Source organism: Clinocottus analis, unplaced genomic scaffold (assembly GCF_023055335.1).
Source record: "Clinocottus analis isolate CAN_PGR_092001 unplaced genomic scaffold, fCliAna1.0.p SCAF_10, whole genome shotgun sequence".
NCBI lineage: Eukaryota > Metazoa > Chordata > Actinopteri > Perciformes > Cottidae > Clinocottus > Clinocottus analis.
The window spans coordinates 17,114,492-17,135,007 of NW_027175821.1; the positions used below are offsets into that span (position 1 = coordinate 17,114,492).

Below are 20,516 nucleotides of genomic sequence, written 5' to 3' on the forward strand. Positions count from 1 at the left end.
TCTTCTCATGACACACAACAAGTATAAATACCACACAAAGTCTAACCGCACCAATGTGATGCGAGGGATAAGAATGAAAATATGATGAACGACTTTCCAAAGTGCCGTATTTGGACTGAAACTCTTCTCTGCATTAACATGTACCTGATATGCTAGCTGCCAATAGCGTGTACTATGTGACGTATAACATATACTCTGCACAGTCTGTCTTTCTTTAGCAGTTCCAAAGTTGAACTTAAGTATATAATCAAGTGATGTAAAAGCTCAAATGAAAAAAATAAGAAAGAAATCCCAAGCGAACAAAAACAATGACATTTGATCCTATTTTTTTTACATTGCTCGCTTTTGAAAATGAATTCAAGAACAAGTACAGCTTGTCAAGTTATCGCGAGTCATCTCTGAAAAAAAACAGCTTGCTTTCTGTTTGTCTAGCATAAAGCTTAAACACGAGGACTTTAGTTCACGTTTTAGTTTCATTTTGTTGATACAGCTCTAAAGCACAAATTTACCTAATGTGTTATTTCTTGGTGGGCACCAGCATCTCTAAAAGGATCTCAATCCCTACATCAAATGGATTAGATGCCATTTGTGCACCAAAGTAAACAATGTTTCTCTCGTGACAACTGTTTCATCCGCTGAATAGACTTTGAGCTGCCATTGCTCCTCTGATTCTCAAACACCTGAACGCACCGCTCAGATTGCTGGATGCAGCCGCAGGAGAGGGCTCGTCCTGTGAAGGGATGCGTTGGGTTTCGGTGTTGAGGAAACACATTTGTGTTTTGTTTTTGACTCATATTCATCCTCACCTTCAAATCCAACTCATGTGATTTCTAAAACCAGCAAATGCATCTTTTTGAATAGAGCAGCTCACACAACTAACCTGACGATATAAAGTGTGATGTTGTTAACCAATTGTATATTTATTTTTATACAAAAGATCTTTCTTTACCAGCCAGAGCTCCATTAATATCTATGCTTTTATAAATACGGGCAAGGGTTCACTGAGCTGGATGGCTGATCGGTTGCTGATAGACTGAATTGGATCGCTTGGTTTGGAAAGGGAAGGTGCCTTGTTATTGATTTATATCTGACGTCTTTGATGTTTTCATACCTAAACAAGCAAAATATGTAATTGGAGAACACAACTCACTGTGTTTTCATTCACACTGTATTTTACTCTTTGGTTATGTATTGTCAGCCCATGTGTACTATACCTGGTGTTACAAGATCGCTTGCTTTTATTTCCAACAATAAATCTATATTCACAGCAAAAAAAAAAGAAAAAGGTGCTCTGTAACTGCAACACATTTGGCATCAACCTGCATTAAAACCGTACAAAAAAACCTATACAAACGTGTACTGTTCTTCTTTACCAAACACCTTTCTAATGACATCGTCTTCTCATGATTGAAAGATTATGTTGGCCATTCACCGCCAGCCTTCGTCTCGTTGCACCCTCCCCTCCCATCACGGTCTTCTTCGAAGCTCTTGCCCTTGCTCCATCGATGGTGCGTTTCGCTCCTCCACCAAATCTAACGCTCGAGTGGTGTTGGTACCGATGCTGCAACCCTCCACCACCTCCCCATCTGTCTATTTCTATTTCTATCTCGGACTGCGACACTCCGTCTCAAGGTTGACTGGGAATTGTTAATAGAAGGACCCACAGCCTCTTTTGTTTCGAGGCAATGGCAGAAAACAAAGCACTTTAACTCAAAAACCATCAGGGGCCACATCGATATTGATTTTCCCGGCGAGACACACTTATCTATATATTGGCCTCCATTAGAGCTAACAGATAGGTTAGGGCGCCACTCCAAACAGCAGCAGTTCAGCCTCCAAGTAAAGATGAAATTGGGCCCAGTGTCAATTTATCTTGTATTGCTCCTGGATTGGGGCAACAGGGGGCAATAGAGTCACAGACACTGTAAGTAACCGGGGCCCTCAAGGGGCCACTGTGTTGTATCTTCTGTGTAGGGGCCATCGTTATTATACATATATGCAGTTACGGTTAATTGGGAAGGCTACAGCACAATTTAATACAACAGACCCGGATTTGTATTATACAGACGGGTGTTTGTCGCCTCTCGGGTTGAAGAAAATAATACCTCTCTCCATAATGCAATGCACTCTACAGCCGCACAATATGATAACTGAAACTGGACATTATAATCTAATGAAGGTGCACAGGTTTTATACTATAGATGTACTCGTACTTTTACTACCTGACAATGTAGTAACACCTGAACAAATACCTGTTTTTTTTCTTTACATTGAAAGCTACTTACTTGCTAGTAGGAATCCCCCGAGCCTATACTGAGGATGGGGATCAGGTCGGATCCAAACATATCTTACTGGATCCTTATCGACAAAAAAATGAAATCCAATCCTTTCTTTGCTGTTTCGTGCTGTTTTTGGTGAAGTGGTGGAAGAAGTGCTCGGACCTTCTACTTAAAAAAGGCACTACGAGAAACCTTCAGCTGCTGGTTCAGTTCACGAAGGTCTGCTCCTCAGCCCGGCTGCAGCATCTCCTCCTCCCGGCTGCAGGGGAGAGGCTGCTGGTTAGAGGCTGCAGGTAAAAGGGTGCGGGTTAGAGGCTGCTGGTTAGAGGCTGCAGGTGAAAGGGTGCGGGTCAGAGGCTGCGGGTCAGAGGCTGCTGGTTAGAGGCTGCAGGTTAGAGGCTGCTGGTTAGAGGCTGCTGGTTAGAGGCTGCAGGTTAGAGGCTGCAGGTTAGAGGCTGCTGGTTAGAGGCTGCAGGTTAGAGGCTGCTGGTTAGAGGCTGCTGGTTAGAGGCTGCTGGTTAGAGGCTGCAGGTTAGAGGCTGCAGGTTAGAGGCTGCTGGTTAGAGGCTGCTGGTTAGAGGCTGCTGGTTAGAGGCTGAAGCTGAGTCTGACGTGGTGGACTGGTCCCTGCCGGAGGCCCTCTGGAGCTTGCATGAGCCACAGTGTGAAAATACAAAAAAAAGTTCTGCATTAAAATCATACCATACCTAAAAGTGCTCAAGTATTAACATCAAAATATACCCAAAGTAAAGGTACTCATCATATATGTTCTCTCTACCAAATAAAGTGTCTGGATTATTTGGTGGCAAAGAGAGGTTGTCCAACAGTCAGCATTGTTATAGTTGAAAGTATGGAAACAATTGTAGTTTCATGAATCCAAAAAGTGTGCCAACAGTCATCACAGAGACGGCCCAAAACGTGAACTGAAAGTTATTTAATAATAAAAGGAATGGGAAAAGATTGGACAAGTATCTTTTTTTCTTCTTCCACAGCACAGATAGAATACAAGTAACTAAAGTGGTTTCATTCCTTCTCTATTAGCTAATTTTGTACTTTTCTGCCAGATGGGGCAAGCTTTGCTTTATCGCTCACGCCTCCATCTCAGCCTGGAGGACAGCTGATGAGGGCTAAAGAGGGAATTAGCTACCCACTCAAAGGCTTTGCTCTGATCCTTCAGGTCAGTAGTTGGTCCCTCTAGCTCTTGAGCAGGACAGGGTAACACTAGTTTGCGAGGATTTGGGCAGATTTGAAATCAGAAGGGGGGGGGGGGACTAATGCATGTATTGGACACGGATACATGAGCCAGAATCTATGGGGGCACCAGGAGGAGGGGAAAGTCCCAAAACCTGGGGGATCCCTTGGGGGGGGAGGGGGTTGGGTTTTTTTTTGTCTCCTCAGGAGGAACATTTTGAGTTTTAAAGTAGTGTTTTCACCTGAGAAGCTCATGGGAAACAAACAGCTCTTTTAGCGAGGAGTCCACATTACTGACTTTTGAAATTACCAACAAAGAAAACATCTACAGTCGCGTATAAATAATCATTCATCGAACAATTGTAATGATTTTGTGATCGAAATGCTTAAAATCTGCTCAAAGATCTGTCGGCGCGCGTCGCTCACTAACGACGCTTCAGGAACGTCGTCCCAGGACCAAAGTAAACCATAGTGATGTTTGAAACCGTGACAAATATATCTGTTCAGATGGAAGAAAGTATTTCTGCATTTTCTGTGTCATAACTTTCAAACCATATTCATATATTCATTAAGAATTCATTACCTTTACTTATTATATGGGGTCAAACCTTTTTTGTTGGTTTTATGTGGGTCAAGGGTGCTTTCAGGGAGGACGACCCACCTGCTTTATTTTCATTCTGCTATTAAAATAGTAATAATAATATTCGTTATCATAATAGAGAAGCTACAACGTGAGAATCATGGCGGCACATCCAGAAAAAAAAATTCCAGTTGGATTTCACAAGGAATGTTGAGATAAAAATCAAAAGAGGGAGGACTGGGAGGAGTGGGAGGACTGGGAGGACGTGTCTGTCATGGCCATTAAGTTCCAGCAGATGGCGATAGTGTACAAGGAAAACCACTTCATACAAACTCCACTGATACTGGTGCAACACCAGGGTTTGTACCTGAGGTAGCAAGTAATTCAACTTTTAAATGTCCATGAAATTGCTTATTGTGTGTAATTTTATAATCTAACATGGGTTAAGAATAAATTATGATAAAACTCACATGTGGGGGAGGACATTTGTTAATAAGTCTTATGTTACATTTGAAAGCTAACAATATATTAAAAGGTGGAATTACACTGGCAGCAGTAGCAATGATGGCACATCTTAAGCATTTTTTATGTTCATTTCTTTCTTTCTGAGACATTATGTAAATGTCACATTGAGCTCACCTCATGTTGAAGATGTGTTTTGCAGGTGCAGCTGTTCGCTACATTGGCGCCTAATGCTAACGCTAAGTAGCCACATCCGTGACATCTAGCAGTGGTTTGTATTTAAAAAAAGAGTTTGTTTCAGATCTAATCGGTTCTGCAGTGACATTAGAGGATGACAGTCAGTTACAAGTTAAATAACATTGATATACAGTTGACTTTAGCTCATAACTAAACCAGTTTATTCCATTTAAAAAGTTGTTTACAGAACTGCAGCTTTTGAAGACATGTTCAGATTCCTTAAAGATTAATTCATCCTGCCGGATATATAACTTACTGATACTTATATAACTTAGAAATTACAAATGTGTTGTCCCACAGGAGGTGGGAGGGCGACTATGTTTGTTTGTTTTTAGCTCAGATAAACAATGGTCGACTGATCAAACACATCGGGCTGAGATAAACTTCCCCTTTTATCTTCATCTTTTATACCACACATAGATGACGAACTAACATAGTACGAAGTAGGACATTTTCACTCCAAGGTGAGTCTGTTGTAATACTTATTTAGTGCATGCTTATGAGCATCTCCAACCATTAATCACAAGAAATATGTTTTCATGATTTTAAGTGACCAGAAACAAGTTGTTAAAGATTTAATCTTTTAGAAATATAGTGTGCCTCTGATTAAACTTTATTGCACTGTTGCACCTCCAGGTCAGGAGGTCAGGTACGGTGGCTGTGGACACTTCTGAATGCATAGTAGTTAACTCGTAGAGCCAATTAGCTCAATTACTCATGTCCACTGATAAGTTAACACCTTCCACCAGCTGCTTTTGTCAAACAAACATTGACTTCAGATACCGAGGTGAAACCTGGAAGTGGACTGTGATATGCTTAAGAGCTCATAGCGGGTAGACAACTTGTGATTCCTGCTCCTTGAATCCACTGAATCAAGTTTGACGGATATAATCACTCTCAGATCTTTCTAATTACTGCTGACTAAAACTGCTTTTCCAGTTCTGCACCAAAAGAGACAAAACTACAAAATAAATAAAAGAACACACACCACAGGCACATGTCAAATTTTTTAACTCTTTGTTCATACGTTACATTTTTCAGCAACAATTGTTTTTGACATTGACACAGTGCAAATGCACAATAGCACAACAGACACCATTAAGGATACATGATATTTTTCAAAGTTAATACAGCAGATTTAAACAATTTGCATGTTTGATTTTTTTTTAATCTTCTTTCTTCTTTTGCTAAACAAATATTTGTGTCCTCCATTTAAGCCTTCAGGGTCTAACAGACACGTTTTCTTCACTGGTAGGGACCCTTCAACACGGAGATGCGTTTGGGAATCAATGGCAAGTCATTTTCCAAGTGTGGTCGGCAACTTCTGCGAGGTCATGACATGTGGTGACGCATGGCACTGTGAGCATCTGTTTCCCATCATGCCCGGCAGCAGAGTGATAGTCTGAGGCAGTCAGTCCAATCGACTTCATTCACGCCTATCTCGACTAAACGGCCGCACCGGGTCAATTTCCATACTGTAAACCGGTGCTGATGTTAAACACGTCTACTTTGTCTTGATATGCATATTATATTAAGAAAGAGATAACCTAAGACCTGAGAAAATATCGCATTTTGCAATGTAAGACACAGAAGATACAGTGCCCTTCCCCCCGTCAGTTCTCATCAACTACCAACTCTCACCAGTGTTTCAAACTTCTTTGACAGATAAAAACAAAACAACAGTGACAACAGACGGACAAAGTCATATTCAGATGGCTCAAGTTGACGTCGACTCCATCCATCTTCATATTCACCAATGTATTCATTTAATATCAAGTAAACATATGCTTGTGGCAGATGCAACTTTTTTTTGGGGAGGGGGGGAGGGGTTTATACTTTAGGTTAAAAAAATTAAATAAAAAGGGATTAAAAAATTCAGGTGGACTGGTCACGATGGCTCTGATCATGGCGTCGCCGCTTCCTCGGCATCCCTTAACGGAGACGCCGCGTCCATCGAGGCGCTTCAGATCTGCACATTAGTAGTAATGCTCAAGCACAAAACACCAGCCGTCCTCTTGACTCCACCCGCCCCCACCACCCCCACCACCCCGCCCCCACTCTCACCTCTGCATCACCCGCCTTTTATTCCAACAACCCCTCAACCCTAAAAGTTTATCTCAAGTCACTGGTCCTTGCTCCTCCATTTCCAACTCCCCTTTGTCTTCATTATCGCCCCTCTTCCCGTACTCGTGGCGTTCGTTCACTCACTCTTCTTGGCGACAGCCGCGGCCGCGACCTTGGACTTGCCAAAGTAGGCCTCGTAGAAGAACTGGACAAAGAGCACAAAGTAGCTGAGGTACATGAGGGAGGACCACACAATGTTCTGCATGTGGGATGGACACTCCTGGCCCTGCTGCATCCACGAGTACACCAGGTAGTTGACCACGCAGCCCATCAGCATCTGGGTGATCTGGGTCAGGGTGATGAACATGGCGAACTTGCGGGACACCTTGAAGCCGGCCGCCCGCAGGGCGTAGTAAGAGTACATGACGGCGTGGACCAAGTAGTTCATGGTCATGAACCATCCGCCGCCGGCCACCATGTCTTTGTAGGAGTACCAGGAGTAGAGCAGCACGGTGATGTGGTGGTACCAGTGGAGGAAGATGAGCTTCTGCTTCCTCAGGACGATGAAGAGAGTGTCGCCTGCAGGTAGGACACAGGAGGTTTGGTTGTTTAGGTGACGGGAGACTGCATTGGGTAAAACAGTCAGCCAGTGCACGGTGTCTGTGAGGTTACACTTTGGAGAAGCAGCATTACAATAGGCGCGTTTGGAATGCCTCATGTTTTGTGTGACATCGCGTCGTAACGAATGGATGACTTCATTATTGTAAATGCAGTTCACTAACATGCCTTTGACATGAGGCAATATCAAGTCTTATCTGTCTGAAAGCAGCATAACTAAACAGCAGCAGCAGCTTCAAGCGCAACGTTAAGACAATGAAACTTATCCAAACCAAAACTTACTTTGTGATGTGTTCCTTGACTTAAAATGGGTCGTTTACGGTAAACTATATATTATACATGGACACTGTAAGAAATGTGATGAAAAGCTCTCGACTTACCCAGTTCTGGTGCTTTACTGAGTACGAAGGCGTATGCCCAGAACTTGCTGACAGGCCCGTTGTAAAAGCTCTGGTCACAAACGGACTGTTTCAGCCCTTTGGTCATCAGGATGTACATCATGAAGCTCCCAGTACGGATGGCACCGAATATACTGCGAGGACAGGCAAAGAAGATGTATGAAAAAAATCACTGATGTCACAACATGTGCATCATTCATCAAAGTAAATGGTACGTGAGGTCAATGCCATGTGTGTCTGCAATCCCCCAATCCAAACCTATCTAACCTATGACCGCTGCTCATATAACTTGTGAAGTAAACTGTATTGGTTTGACCATAACGAGGTTTACTTTTGGTGTTTAAAAATGTAAATGTGTTTGCTGCTTTTGATGATGTCAGTGCTTTCTCACCTGAAGACAGCGAGCGTGAGCGACCACAGCACCAGCGGCTTCCTCAACTCAAACTTCTCCCTCTGTTTCATGACATGGCGGCCACCGAGGATAAAGGCAACGTAGAGTGCAGAGAAGAGAAACGACTTCTTCCTGTGAACACACACGCAAAAAAAGAAAGATCCAAGATTAAGCTTGGGGTCATGTGCTAATTATGTTTTCTCTTTTTCCGCAACGCATCTGCTTCACATTCCTACAATCACCGGGCAACAAATGGGAGGAGTCAGCCAGATAAAATGGGAGAAATTTGACCAAAAAAGATTGTGCAACGATAATCTATGAAAGACGACACGATAATAAGTCCGGGACCAACGTGACATGTGAACAACAAACAGCAAATTTACAATGAACATTGTATTTCTTGGCCCATGTAACTACACTGTATGCACATCACAAGATGATGACGCCCAACATGTTTTCAAAGTGGTACTTTTCCTCTATGTACTTCACTACGATGTGAGAAGCGAGTGTCACCTATACCCAATCTGACAGTCTGCTTCCCCAGCAGTGTGGCTATAATAGGTCCAACATGCGGCGTGCACAACACAAACAATGGCTGTACTGACTTAACAAGCAATTTCCAAAGTAATGATTTAATGATTTGAGTCCGGCTCCAACGGCCACTAAATGCTTAGCTTTCAGTTTACAGTTATTGCTATGATACAGTTCCAACTCCCCACCGTCCTGTGACGGCCTGTTTGCCTTAATGGATTTGTCAGAGATCGCTGCCGTGCCGGCTGGAGTGGAGGACTAGTGCTGAAGCACCACCTGGCCCGACCGAAACCAAAGAAAAAGCATTTCTCGGCGCTCAGCGCGATTACCAAGCGCGGGTAGTCGGACTTGACCGACTGGATGCTGAGTGAGACTAACAGAGGATTGGGGGCACGCTGTCTGAATCTAGAGGAGAAACAACCTCAATATTTGGTCTATTGGAAAGGATGAAGAGCAATAGTTTGACGCAACATGAGAAAGAAAAGTTCGTAAACATAAACACATGATGCAACGGTTGCGAGTGCCACTGAGTGTGGATACAGTTATGTAACTGTGCAAAACAACGTATGCAGCTCCACACATGGCAGCTATACATAACACCTTCAGGGTTGCTCTCAGGGGACAGTGCACAGGCACCAGGAATGAGAGGCATTCTGGGAACTCGGGGACTGACAGCCCTGGGGATGATGTATTGCGTAAACGTAGCCGAAGGAGTCACGGTGTTTTTGTGCTGCTTTTTTAGAGGTTACATGATTGCAACATTAGTCACCAACTGAAATGTGATGCTCGATGGGAATTCATTATTATATTCAAAGCATTGTGTGGATGTGTGTGTGTTAGTATATGATACAAAAGTTAGGTTAAACCTCAGGATAGGAACATCTCTTCAAGCTCAACTGACGTCTTAACACAGTGCAGTAGCTCTCTGGCACACTGCTCAAAGCATTCCTCACAGAGTCGTGACATATGGCATCTGTTGCACTTTTAATTGAAAATGTTTAATTATGACCGGTTGTATATTTTAAGAAATCACACCATTATTGTGCACAGTGTATCAACTCCCACCGTTCCTCACTAAAAGGAAAAAAGGATGCCCACAATGTGACATTTGAACTACGGGTTAGTACCCAAGTGGATGAAGACAGGAGCAAAAAGTACAATAACATGTCAGCTGTTTACATAATAGACTTCATTGTTCGTCAGTATGCAGAAAGTGAAGGATGCCACTTTTCTGTCGTCGAAGGAAGCCCACAACCGGATTCCAGCCACCTCCACAGAACAAAGGACAAAGCAAGGCAGTCAGAGTTGAGAGGAGCAGCTTTCACAGAATGACAACGGGGTTGGACTGCAGAATGACATCACTGCTTCTCAATAAACAACACAGAACACACACACACACAACACACAACGGCCTACATACCGTCGTGAAGCCGGTTTTACCGGAGAGGAGCAACAATCTCAGCATTTCAAACTTTACTGCTGTCAAAGCTGACAGGTCAGATTGATGCAGGACCTCAGGTGTGACTGTGCGGTGCATATTTTACCATCTACTGATGTTCTGCACTGCTTTGTGTTTTTGTGTGTCGCAAGTGCAGACAACGTTGAATTCCTTCTGCTGTATATTTGTTGATTCTTTTTTGTGTGTAATCAATTAGTCATTGAATGTGACACCTGGTGTATTTTGACAGAAGGAAACACACATTCTCCCTCTTGCAAGTCAAGGTTTTAATTAATAACATTGTTTCATTCAATTCTCTCAGCGGGTTTTGTTTGGTGTGGTGTGACACGTAGCTTATGGATGCTACTGTTAGCTAATGCTCGCAGACTTCAGATAGTTTGTTGTGTAAAGGATATCATTGAGTCTTTTTGCTTACAATATGTAACAGAAGAACATTGAAGTGATGTTTAATACGCAAATAAAGCCTTTTGGAGTTTTTTGATACCTTGTTTTGATCAAGAAATGTGTTATTGAAGGGTGATGTACAATGAATATCATTGTATTATAATTATTGATTCATTAATGAGTTGTATAGCTTCAATGTAGCAGGAAAATGGAAATGTCCCAATAAAATACAAGTGCGTTAAATGTGTACTTAAGTACAGTACTTAAGCAAATGTACACTGGCAATTGAGAGAGTAGTGCCATGAAGTTAGCTAATAGCTAGTTTAGCTACCATCACATATAACTAGACCCTCTTTGTGTTGCAAAATCTGCACTTTATCTTGGCTCACTTTGGTGCGCTGAACGGCTACGAGTTAGCAGGAATGTGTTCATGTCGTTCGTGACCTCTGTTCAACCAAAAGTTACAGACTCACTTTCGGTCATTTATCAAGTTAAGATCTGCATGCTCTCGACATTTCACGTGACAGTTGTGACTTCCTCGGGACAGTTTTTCAGATAAAAAGACAAGTCCATTGAGCACGTCTGAGATTTTACAATTTCCAGGAATAATTAACTGAATCAAAACAATATATGGAAATGCATTGCTTGTAAAATAATTGCTAGCTGCATACCTTTTGTTACATTTTTTTTTAATTATAGATCATCTCAGTGTTTTAATTACGTTATAATTACAACCCCAATGATTGTTCATGATCCAACCACAGCACAAAGGTATGGCGGGGCTTTCCTGTCGTGTTCTCTGTGTTTTATCACCATCAGGTACAAGTACACTAAGCTAAAGGTTAAGACGCGCCCGGCCTACTGCGTTATGTTTAGAAGATGGATTACGCTGTCGGACCAAAAAAAAATAAGAAAGGGTAAAGAAACCCAAGGGCATGGTCAAAGCCGACAAGTTGGTTGAGGGCGGTGGGAGGAGAGGGGGGAGGGGCCGCTGTTGTCTGTGCAAAGTGTCAGCTGCAGCTATGTCTGCAGTCACGGGAATCTATTTGAGACATCGGTGTGAATTCACATCATCCCTTCATGCTCCACGCGGCCTCTACAGCTACTGCTGACCTTCAGTATTCACATATTCAGAGTATTCAGATTCACATTATACTTTCAAAGTAGTTTTCTCCCACACGCTGCTTTTTACTAAATAAAAGCCTATTTCTATTTTATATGATCCAAAGGCCGTGAAGTCACAGTCATAACATCTGAAACTTATAGTGAAGGATTTTTGAATGAATGGTTACAAGTTGGATCTGTAGACACGCCCTGCTAATAACTCTGGAGCTGGATTTACAGCATATATTTAGAGAATCAGGGGCTTAGACACATTGCTTCCTTCAGCTTAATTAGCAAATAATCTATACAACCCAACCCAGCAACTAATAAAGGAGAAGAAACTTGAGATGAAACAACAATTTCCGATATTGATTTGCCCATAAAATATTGTCTCAATGACCTCTTTCAATCACCTAATTGTTGTCAACCTCTCTTTCTGAACCGGACTTCTGTCTGAACAGGGAAATTATTAGATGTGTGTGGCGAGAGGCTCGACTCTGCCGTTTGTCAAAGTGGGCCGAGGCAGCACAAATGAAGAAACTACAACATCAGAGCTCTTTCGGGGAGGCTCAGCATGGAGCGGTTACAGAATCAGCAGAGATTTCCTGCTTGCTGCAAGGTGAAAAAAACAAACAGCCAGCATCTTCTTTCCAGCTGAGTTTTCCTCCAGATCACAGTAAGCAGCAGCAGCAGCTTCATTTTAGAAACGCAAGTGTTTCAGGTCGTCTGCAGAAGTTCTACGTGTTCAAAGTGTGAACATGAATCTGACCTTCATGCAGTGAACGTTTGATATTCTGTAATACATTTAGAAATGTTATATTTGTGTTGCTACAGAGGACACAGGGTCAAAAGATGAATAATGTACTATTTTTACCGGTGTGATCGCAAATCAGATACTCCAAACTTTGAAGAAAATAAATCAAAGTATGGACAAATTAAATGAAATTAAATGTGACAAATAAAATAGGAGATAACAATAAAATCACCAACTGAAAAGACCATGATCAATAAATGTATCCAGGAAAAAAGAAAGTGGCGGGAATGAGTCCTCAAACGTAGTAATGAGTCAATATTTGAGTTATCTAGTATTAAAATCACTGGGTTTTGGTTTAATGCTTAGAATGACGTCTGTGATTAAAACAAGATCAAGAGATTTTAACGGTTTGTTTGACAGAAACATGTTAGCAAATAACCTACATGTGAGCTTTTTACTTCTTCACGCTGCAAAAATCATGAAAGCGGTTTAGTTTGTGAACAAAATGTTTCGGCATCATAAACTTAACTTGAGGGTTGGCCCACAAAAGTATGTTGCTGCAACATCCCTCCACATGAAAGTCAAATCTAAGCATCAGAAAAGCTAAGTAGGCGTGGCCCATCTGACATATCGTTCTCCTGTGGGTGGTCGTCATGTCGGGGTGAGACGCTGGGCCTTCGACCAGTTTACTTCGTAGCCACATCATTCAGAAAATCCAAGGTACCAGAATAAAGATATTCACATATCAGAAACATAAAGATGCAAAGCCTACAAATCAAGAATCTGAGAAAAAGGCATCAGATCACATCCGCCATTAATAAACAAGCTGCAGAGACACCAACTTAAAATACTACATTAGACATGGGTTCATCGTGCATGTAGCCTATGTAGTGCAGTTTGTAATATAATAAGGATGTCGGTCGCGTAGCCCCAAGAAACTTGGATCTGCAATAGCTATTCCATGAGACTTCACCGGTTACGTAATCCTGAGTCTGCAGTCGGAGGATGAGTCTGCGCGCCTGTGCATGCGAGCCGATGTCCAACCGCCTCAGCAAAGTGTCCGTTTACAGTGTCACACATTATTCCCCGGCACTGTTGTCTAGATCTAAAACAGAGAACACCTGCTGTGCCAAAGCAACCGTGCTGTGCAGAGCAGCAACCCACTGAATGAGATGGAGAAGTGCTGCAAGTGAGACCTTGCTATTACAGAAATACTAATGTCATCCAGGAAGCAGCTGCTTATAATCCAGTTAGAAACGCACCCACCAGGCGCATGTTACTGCATGTAATTTCTAGGGGATGTCAAAATAACCAGGCTTGCAAGATGCTATCTCACATTGGTTTAGTTAATTCTGCGTCTGGTGGCCCACACAGAAGGAACAATCAGGACATACACGGGTTCTTTAGTTGAGTGGTAATATATCAGCCTGTTAAGAACATCTTGAGTCATGCTTATTTTCAGCAGCCAGACAAATGGCGTGTAGGCTTGCAATGCAGAGCACAATCAATGCACCTTGATGGAGTCTCTACACCGTCACAAACGTTGAGCTAAAGACCTGTCGTGTTTACTCGACTGGAACATAATAGCGGCACACGTGCGGACAGTCAAGCACAGTCAAGCACAGTCGAGCACAGTCGAGCACAGGGCTGACCCCAATGCAAATTCCTGGAAATGCAGGGGGCATGTTATGTGATGTGATGTATGCAAGGCATGCAATCCCACTGGTTGAATGTTGCTGGAAACAACGTGCCAAGAAAAGATGGCAGGGAGGAGAATGACTTCTATGCAAAGGGAAAAGATGCACGTTTCAAAATACTTTTTTAAAAAATCATGCACACGTGTAAATGCTCAATGCATGCAATATAAAATAGACGCTGCAACAGAACTGGTCTTTCCTGCAGCATTTCCTTGACAGCCTGATTAAATCTGAAAAGGGAAACCAGACTTAAGTGACACTCCGGGCAGACCTTCATTCTGGAGGAGCCCAGCCGGCATCTTCATCGCACGTGAGAAGAGGAGCAGCCTGGCGAGCATGAAGCCCGCGGTGGACTCTGGGTTAGCGTGGTCAGAAAGGATCAGCGTCATCATCAGGCGTTGCTCTCGTTAAAAATGGCGGCAGCATGTAGAAGACCTTGCAGATGTACGTGTGTGACCGTCAAGACGACCGGCGAGATTTGTATTGTCTTGGATATGTCGTTCATTTGATTTAGAACAGAATTTTAAAGAAACAATCTCTTTGGTAATTGGTATTTTAAGCTATGCAGTAAATTTGGGGAAAAGAAAATAATTTTAAAAAACACAAACAGAGGTCAGCTTACTGTGGCTATGAACTACGGCCGAATTGTTGCTTCCCCAGTTTGACATCTGACAAATGATTTCTTCAATAAACATTTTGAATTGTGTGTCCTTTGACAGTTGCCCGACTGTAATGCCGCCATCTAGAAATGTATTATTCCATTATTTTGGTTCAGTGTGAAACACTTTGGATAAAATCCATCAGCTAATTATTAAGATATAAAAAACAACTCAAAATAAATATATATTAAGTTATATGACAAATTTAAGACCGGTGTATAAAAACTGGTCTCATCAATCCAACAGCCAGACTCTAGTGCTCTGCAACAACAGGCTGGACTAATCTCGGACTGAATAAGTCACGTGAGACTTGTGAGGAACTGAACTTCAAGAGGAGCCGCGATACTTCTGACCGTCAGCTGAATCCTACGAGCCGTGGGAATAAACATTCACAGACAGAATACACAGAGCAGACCACAACACACTTCTCATTGTTCATGCTCACTGCAGCATTCACAGGTTCTGCGTCCCCTGTTATCGGTCCAGGCACAGGGAGATCCATAGAGATGCTATCTACCCACCAGGAGGCTTTTTTTGTCAGAAGCAGACAACGCAGATTCCAAGCAACCTGCATGGTAATGGAGAAATGATGACATCTGTGGGAGCACACAGTGAGTCAGCAGGTTGAAGATGTGTTTATAACAGAGGGCAGCAGCTCTCATTTGGATGCGACGCTGATAAGCAGTTCTAATACAGAACAGGGAGGTTTTAAACTGCAGCAGACTTTGGCATCACGCAGAATCACAACAAATGCATTACTATAAAAGGAAACAATACAAAAGCATCTCTATAATGCAAATGCTCACACCGATTCACATACAAATTCATAAATAGTGTATTACACAATAGTCTGATATTGGATTAATCATCAGTCTGTTAAATACTATGCTTTAAATTCAATGATTTATATTCTATGCAGCTACAGAGTCAAGCAGTTGAGCTTTTGATGCCAGATGTTTTAACTTGAATGGTCACAGTTCAAATATTATCAAATAATTTGTCTGGGAGCACTGCCCACTGCAATACATTATTACCAGTATCATTTGATTCATGACATACAGCAAAGTTGATATTTGATAGGTTTAAAAAAAATGAAATGGTGAATCTTTAAAATGAAACTATAGTATTTCATCTTCCTATTAAAGAAGGGCAATGCTTTGAACTGTTACAGAATAATGTGTACGAGCTCAATGACATCACTGGATTTTGGGGGTTTTTGCTTTCTATTTGTAAAAAGTGGACAGTCAAGTAAATATCACACATGAAGCTGCAATGCTTGATGCAGCCGTTTGCACTTTCACAGGTCCCGAGTGCAAACTCAAGCTGCTGACACTCCCGATAAGGAGAAAGCATTGATGTTGCAATACCTGATGGAGAGAAAACTTGTTTTTGCTGAAGCGACATTGTTATTGGCTCTCCGCAGTCACATTTTGCAGCAAGTTTGTCACCTCTACCGTGTCGTTTGAGCAGTGAAAATAAAAGGAAAATGGTCCTGCTCCTTCATGAGCTTGTGCGTTTGTGGTTCTTTCATAATGTTGAAGATGGTGACGGCAATGTTGTTGCTAAACAACAGCATCTAGGTCGATGTCGTCTACTTCTTCTGACAACCGTCTGTTTAATCATCCCGACTTCAAAGGAGAACACATCAGATCAGTGAGTGTACCAGTCTCTATTCACCCCTGCAGAACAATGATGCACAGTATGTGTGTATGTATACATACATACATACATACATACATACACGTCCGGCTACACTGAGAAGTGTAATAAACAAGCTTGATTCATCAACACAACATTTGAGGAGGAAAAAAAAAGATATCTGGCTCATTTAACAGCTCAAATTATAACTAGAAAAGACAGCTTTTTTATTTAGCTAGCTACCCCTCTTACTTCGATACTAACGCTAATATAGATAATTTACCCCAAATCAGCCACTAGTTGGCTTATGTTGCATCAACCCTCTGAGATAAGCACAACAGACACACTGCAAAGGATGCATCTCACTGAAAGAGAATTTGATTTCAATTGCACACTAATCAAAAAGTTCTGGACAGAATATCCAAACCTAACAATATTTTTTTCTTACCTTTGGAGGTCTTAGTAGTTTAATTTATGGTCATTTATCGTGAGATCTTCCATCTCTGATGGTCAGCTCCATCTCCGTCGTGACAAATGGGGTTTTAAGTGACAGAGAAATCCTGCCGCCACCTGCAGATCTGGTTTGAATCAGATCTCAGACGGGGTTAATTGTTCACTTACAATACTGCATTTTAAGCCACTAATTCAGATTTAAAAGCATGTTGCACTGCTGACCTCACCCAGCTCAGTGATGTCACAGCATTTAAAAGGTAAAACACTGGATTGGAGTGCAACAGTAGTTGGGCCTGCTGAACTCTGACCCACATCAGTGCACATGTATGGCGTTTGCAATTTCATGAACAGGAGTTTGTGCTCAGAAATATCTCAATGAAAAATCAATAAAATAATATGTCGCCATTTATTACTAAAGGCTGTTTACTGCAGCTGTTTAAATAGGTTTAATGTTATTTTCTTAGTGAAATAATAAGACAATAGTTGAGCCAGAACTGTAATTCGTAGACTGAATCAACTCCATTTGAACACACAGCAACCTTTTGTCAGCCAAACAGAATTGGAATGTGCACTTGGTTTAGTTGATGCTGTTTCTGAACCCTAATAGATGTTTGATGAATGTGCCTTACCCCTAAGCTGAATAAATAAATGAAATGCTGATGTGCAAACCTGTGATTTAAGTCACTGCCTGGTGAGTAAGCATTGCGGTTGGTTTTGCAAGTGAACTAACCCAACGGCTTTCTTGTTTACTTTCTGGTTTTGCGCGACGCACGCCTTCAAACTAGCTTCCTCTTTTCGTTCACCATCTCCGCCTCAAGTCACATAAACATGCCACGTTTAGTCGTTCGACTCCCTGAACAAGTTTTGAAAGAAAACAAACGAGCCATCAGGTCCCATTTTCTGCGGTTGCTGCCTCTCTCGGCCATGTGCACCGGGCCCTGTCTGACATCCTCCACTACGCCAGCAGCGCAGAGGAGTCAGCACAGATCAGCTGCAACCCGATTGGCTAATACTCTGTCAGCCGACATCAGAAGATTAACGTCATTGGTCGGTTGTCAGTACCAGGGAATGGACAGCTCCTCAACACAGCTTCCATGCTTCCCCTTCTCTATCTCTCTCACAAACACACACACACATAATTCCTTTCAATGAATAAGAACCAAACTGCTCAAAGGCCTCTACTTAATCAAAATGTATTTTAAACGTGTGTCGTGTACGTGGCTCTTTCCACAGGCGGTGCAAACAGATGCCAGAAGAAGCCAGACGAATGCCTCCTGCTCACGGTGTGCCGCTATTCAAACAACCCAGTGCCTAATGAAGCCTACACAAACTTAACGCATGACTCATTTTGGTTTGGATTAGAACCATTTCTTGGCTCAACCTGGCACGGACAATGATGACCCTCCAGTGAGTTCATGCGAAGGCTGGCTGGATGGACCGACACATGACCTACATTTGAAAATTAATCGATGCGCACACACACACACTCACACACACACACCACAAAGCAATATTTGCTTAATCCCAGTAGCCACAGTGAGATATCAGTCTAGGGTAAAGTTACCCTGGGCAATCGTGACACTGGACAATAAAGAGTTTTACATTTTAAGTCACAGTCCTCATTCATTACAATGTTTCATGAAATAAGCTACTCTGCTTGCAGCTTGTTTAGTAATTACCAGTAAGAAGTTATTCAGTGTGGTCCGTTCCTTCCTTTTCTAAAAAGCCTTGTTCATTTCTAAAGCTGGTCTATTAATCGAGGAGTCCATTGATGAAGATTTGGCAACTATTTTGATGATTGATTTGATGTTTCACTATGAATAACATCTTCAGGTTCTCCTGGTTGGATAAAACAAAGCTGTTTGAGGACTTTATCGTGGACTCTGGGCGCATGTAACAGCCATTATTCACTTTTATCCTGATATATTTCATACCGTCTAACAGATGGATCACTAATATAAAATGAATGTTGGTTTCAACCCTGAACATTTTCATGCAGAACTTAAAATTGCTCAGAATAGTTTTTAAATTACCTCACATACAAGTTACTTTAAATTTGTAGTGAAATCTGTAATCTCTAAAGAAATCAGTATGCTCAGTAGTCCTATGTACACTCAGATAAAGAAGACTAACTCGTTTGAAGGAGAAACCCTTTGGATGGCTGAGGGACCGGTTCATGGTGCTGTTAGACCGGTCTCTCAATGGACGAGGCAGCTGAGGCCACGCATGACCTTTACAATAGAATCTCGGCAACTCGTGAGAATAAACCACGGGGAGGAAAACAAAAATCAAGGACAAACCCCTTGACCGGTAAAAGATGCACAATGCACCAGCGGAGCGCCATATAGTGTCCAATTAGTTCCGCGCAGGCTTGAGCATCGCGCTCGCACGCGGCTCGGGGCCTGCGCGGATTTGTCCACTTCACGAGGGCACGAGCGGCAATTGTGCGGCTGATGACAGAGAGCCTGATATAATAGGACACGGCGAAGGTTTAATCCCGGGGAGCGAGGCTGACGCATGTGCGCGGCTACAGCCTTTGCATCCACATTCAGGATACGCGCACACGCGCCAAACGCGCCGTGATTGCAGCGGGGAACGTTTACTGTAATGTGGAGAAAAAAAGACAGAAGAAGAAGAAGAAAAAACGGGAGCGCTCACGTCACGTCGCCGTGCAGCCTTACCAGTTCTCCTGCATCCATCGGATGGCTTCGTCCTCGTTGAACTGTCTCTCGAATTCATACTCTTGCAGAGCTAGCACCGACATGCTCGCTGTGGTTTCTGTATTTTCACGCCGTTGGAAACGAGACACTCGGCCGAGAGGGTTTCAGTTTGTCGCTAGTCTGTTTTCCTGTTTTCTGTTAAAACCTCGTCTCGCATCGCCCGCGCTGCCGTCTGAACCTCGCGGTTGTGCGCGAGCAGCTCGCCAGTCTCTGCACCTTCCTCTACCGGCTAAACGAGCCTACGCCCTCTTCCCCGGAAGGAGGCGGACTCCAGGTCCTAGCGCCGACCTGTTTGGTCCGTCTGTGTCGTAATAGTGCTTTGGAAGTTTATTTCAGTGCAAGTTGACTCAAGTCACTTCCAGTTAAATTTGAAATTAGTAGATAATCTGACTATAACATGATATTATTCAACTCACATAATGTTCTTTCAAAAAAAATAATCAGGAAAGCAATATGAGGCTGCAACAACAATACATTCTTAAATAACCTATTTATGGAAGGCCATTTGCCACTGTGAAAATATGTATATATATATATATATATATATATATATATATATATATATATATATATATATATATATATATGTGTGTGTATGTATTATGAGACACTTTCTAATGACTTAGTACCTCATAATAATGATTTAGTATCTCTTAATTATAATTTAGTAGATCATGATTATGATATAGTATCTCATACAGACTGTGCAATTAATTACATTTCACTTTATCAGTGCTGGAAGACGTGTTCAGATCCTTTAGAGTAGCTGACTCCTTTAAAAGTCCTGATTGAAAGTATGTGAAATGTACTAAGGACCAACACAGATGCATTTATGTAAGAAGCTTATTAGTTTTATTCAAAAATGCCTCCAAAATAGTTTTTTCAGAAATAAATGAG

At 42.2% G+C, this 20,516-nt stretch overlaps 1 protein-coding gene across 1 annotated transcript; it reads right to left on the reverse strand.

The window, feature by feature from the left end:
* Nucleotides 1-5,763: 5,763 nt before the first annotated feature.
* elovl6 (ELOVL fatty acid elongase 6) lies at nt 5,764-19,851 on the reverse strand. Its single transcript, XM_068583439.1, has 4 exons — nt 19,581-19,851; nt 8,221-8,352; nt 7,812-7,963; nt 5,764-7,392 (listed from the first exon to the last, which is right to left on the reverse strand). The coding sequence occupies exons 1-4, from the start codon at nt 19,661-19,663 to the stop codon at nt 6,950-6,952; spliced, it is 810 nt and encodes a 269-aa protein (XP_068439540.1). The 5' UTR covers nt 19,664-19,851; the 3' UTR covers nt 5,764-6,949.
* Nucleotides 19,852-20,516: the final 665 nt, after the last annotated feature.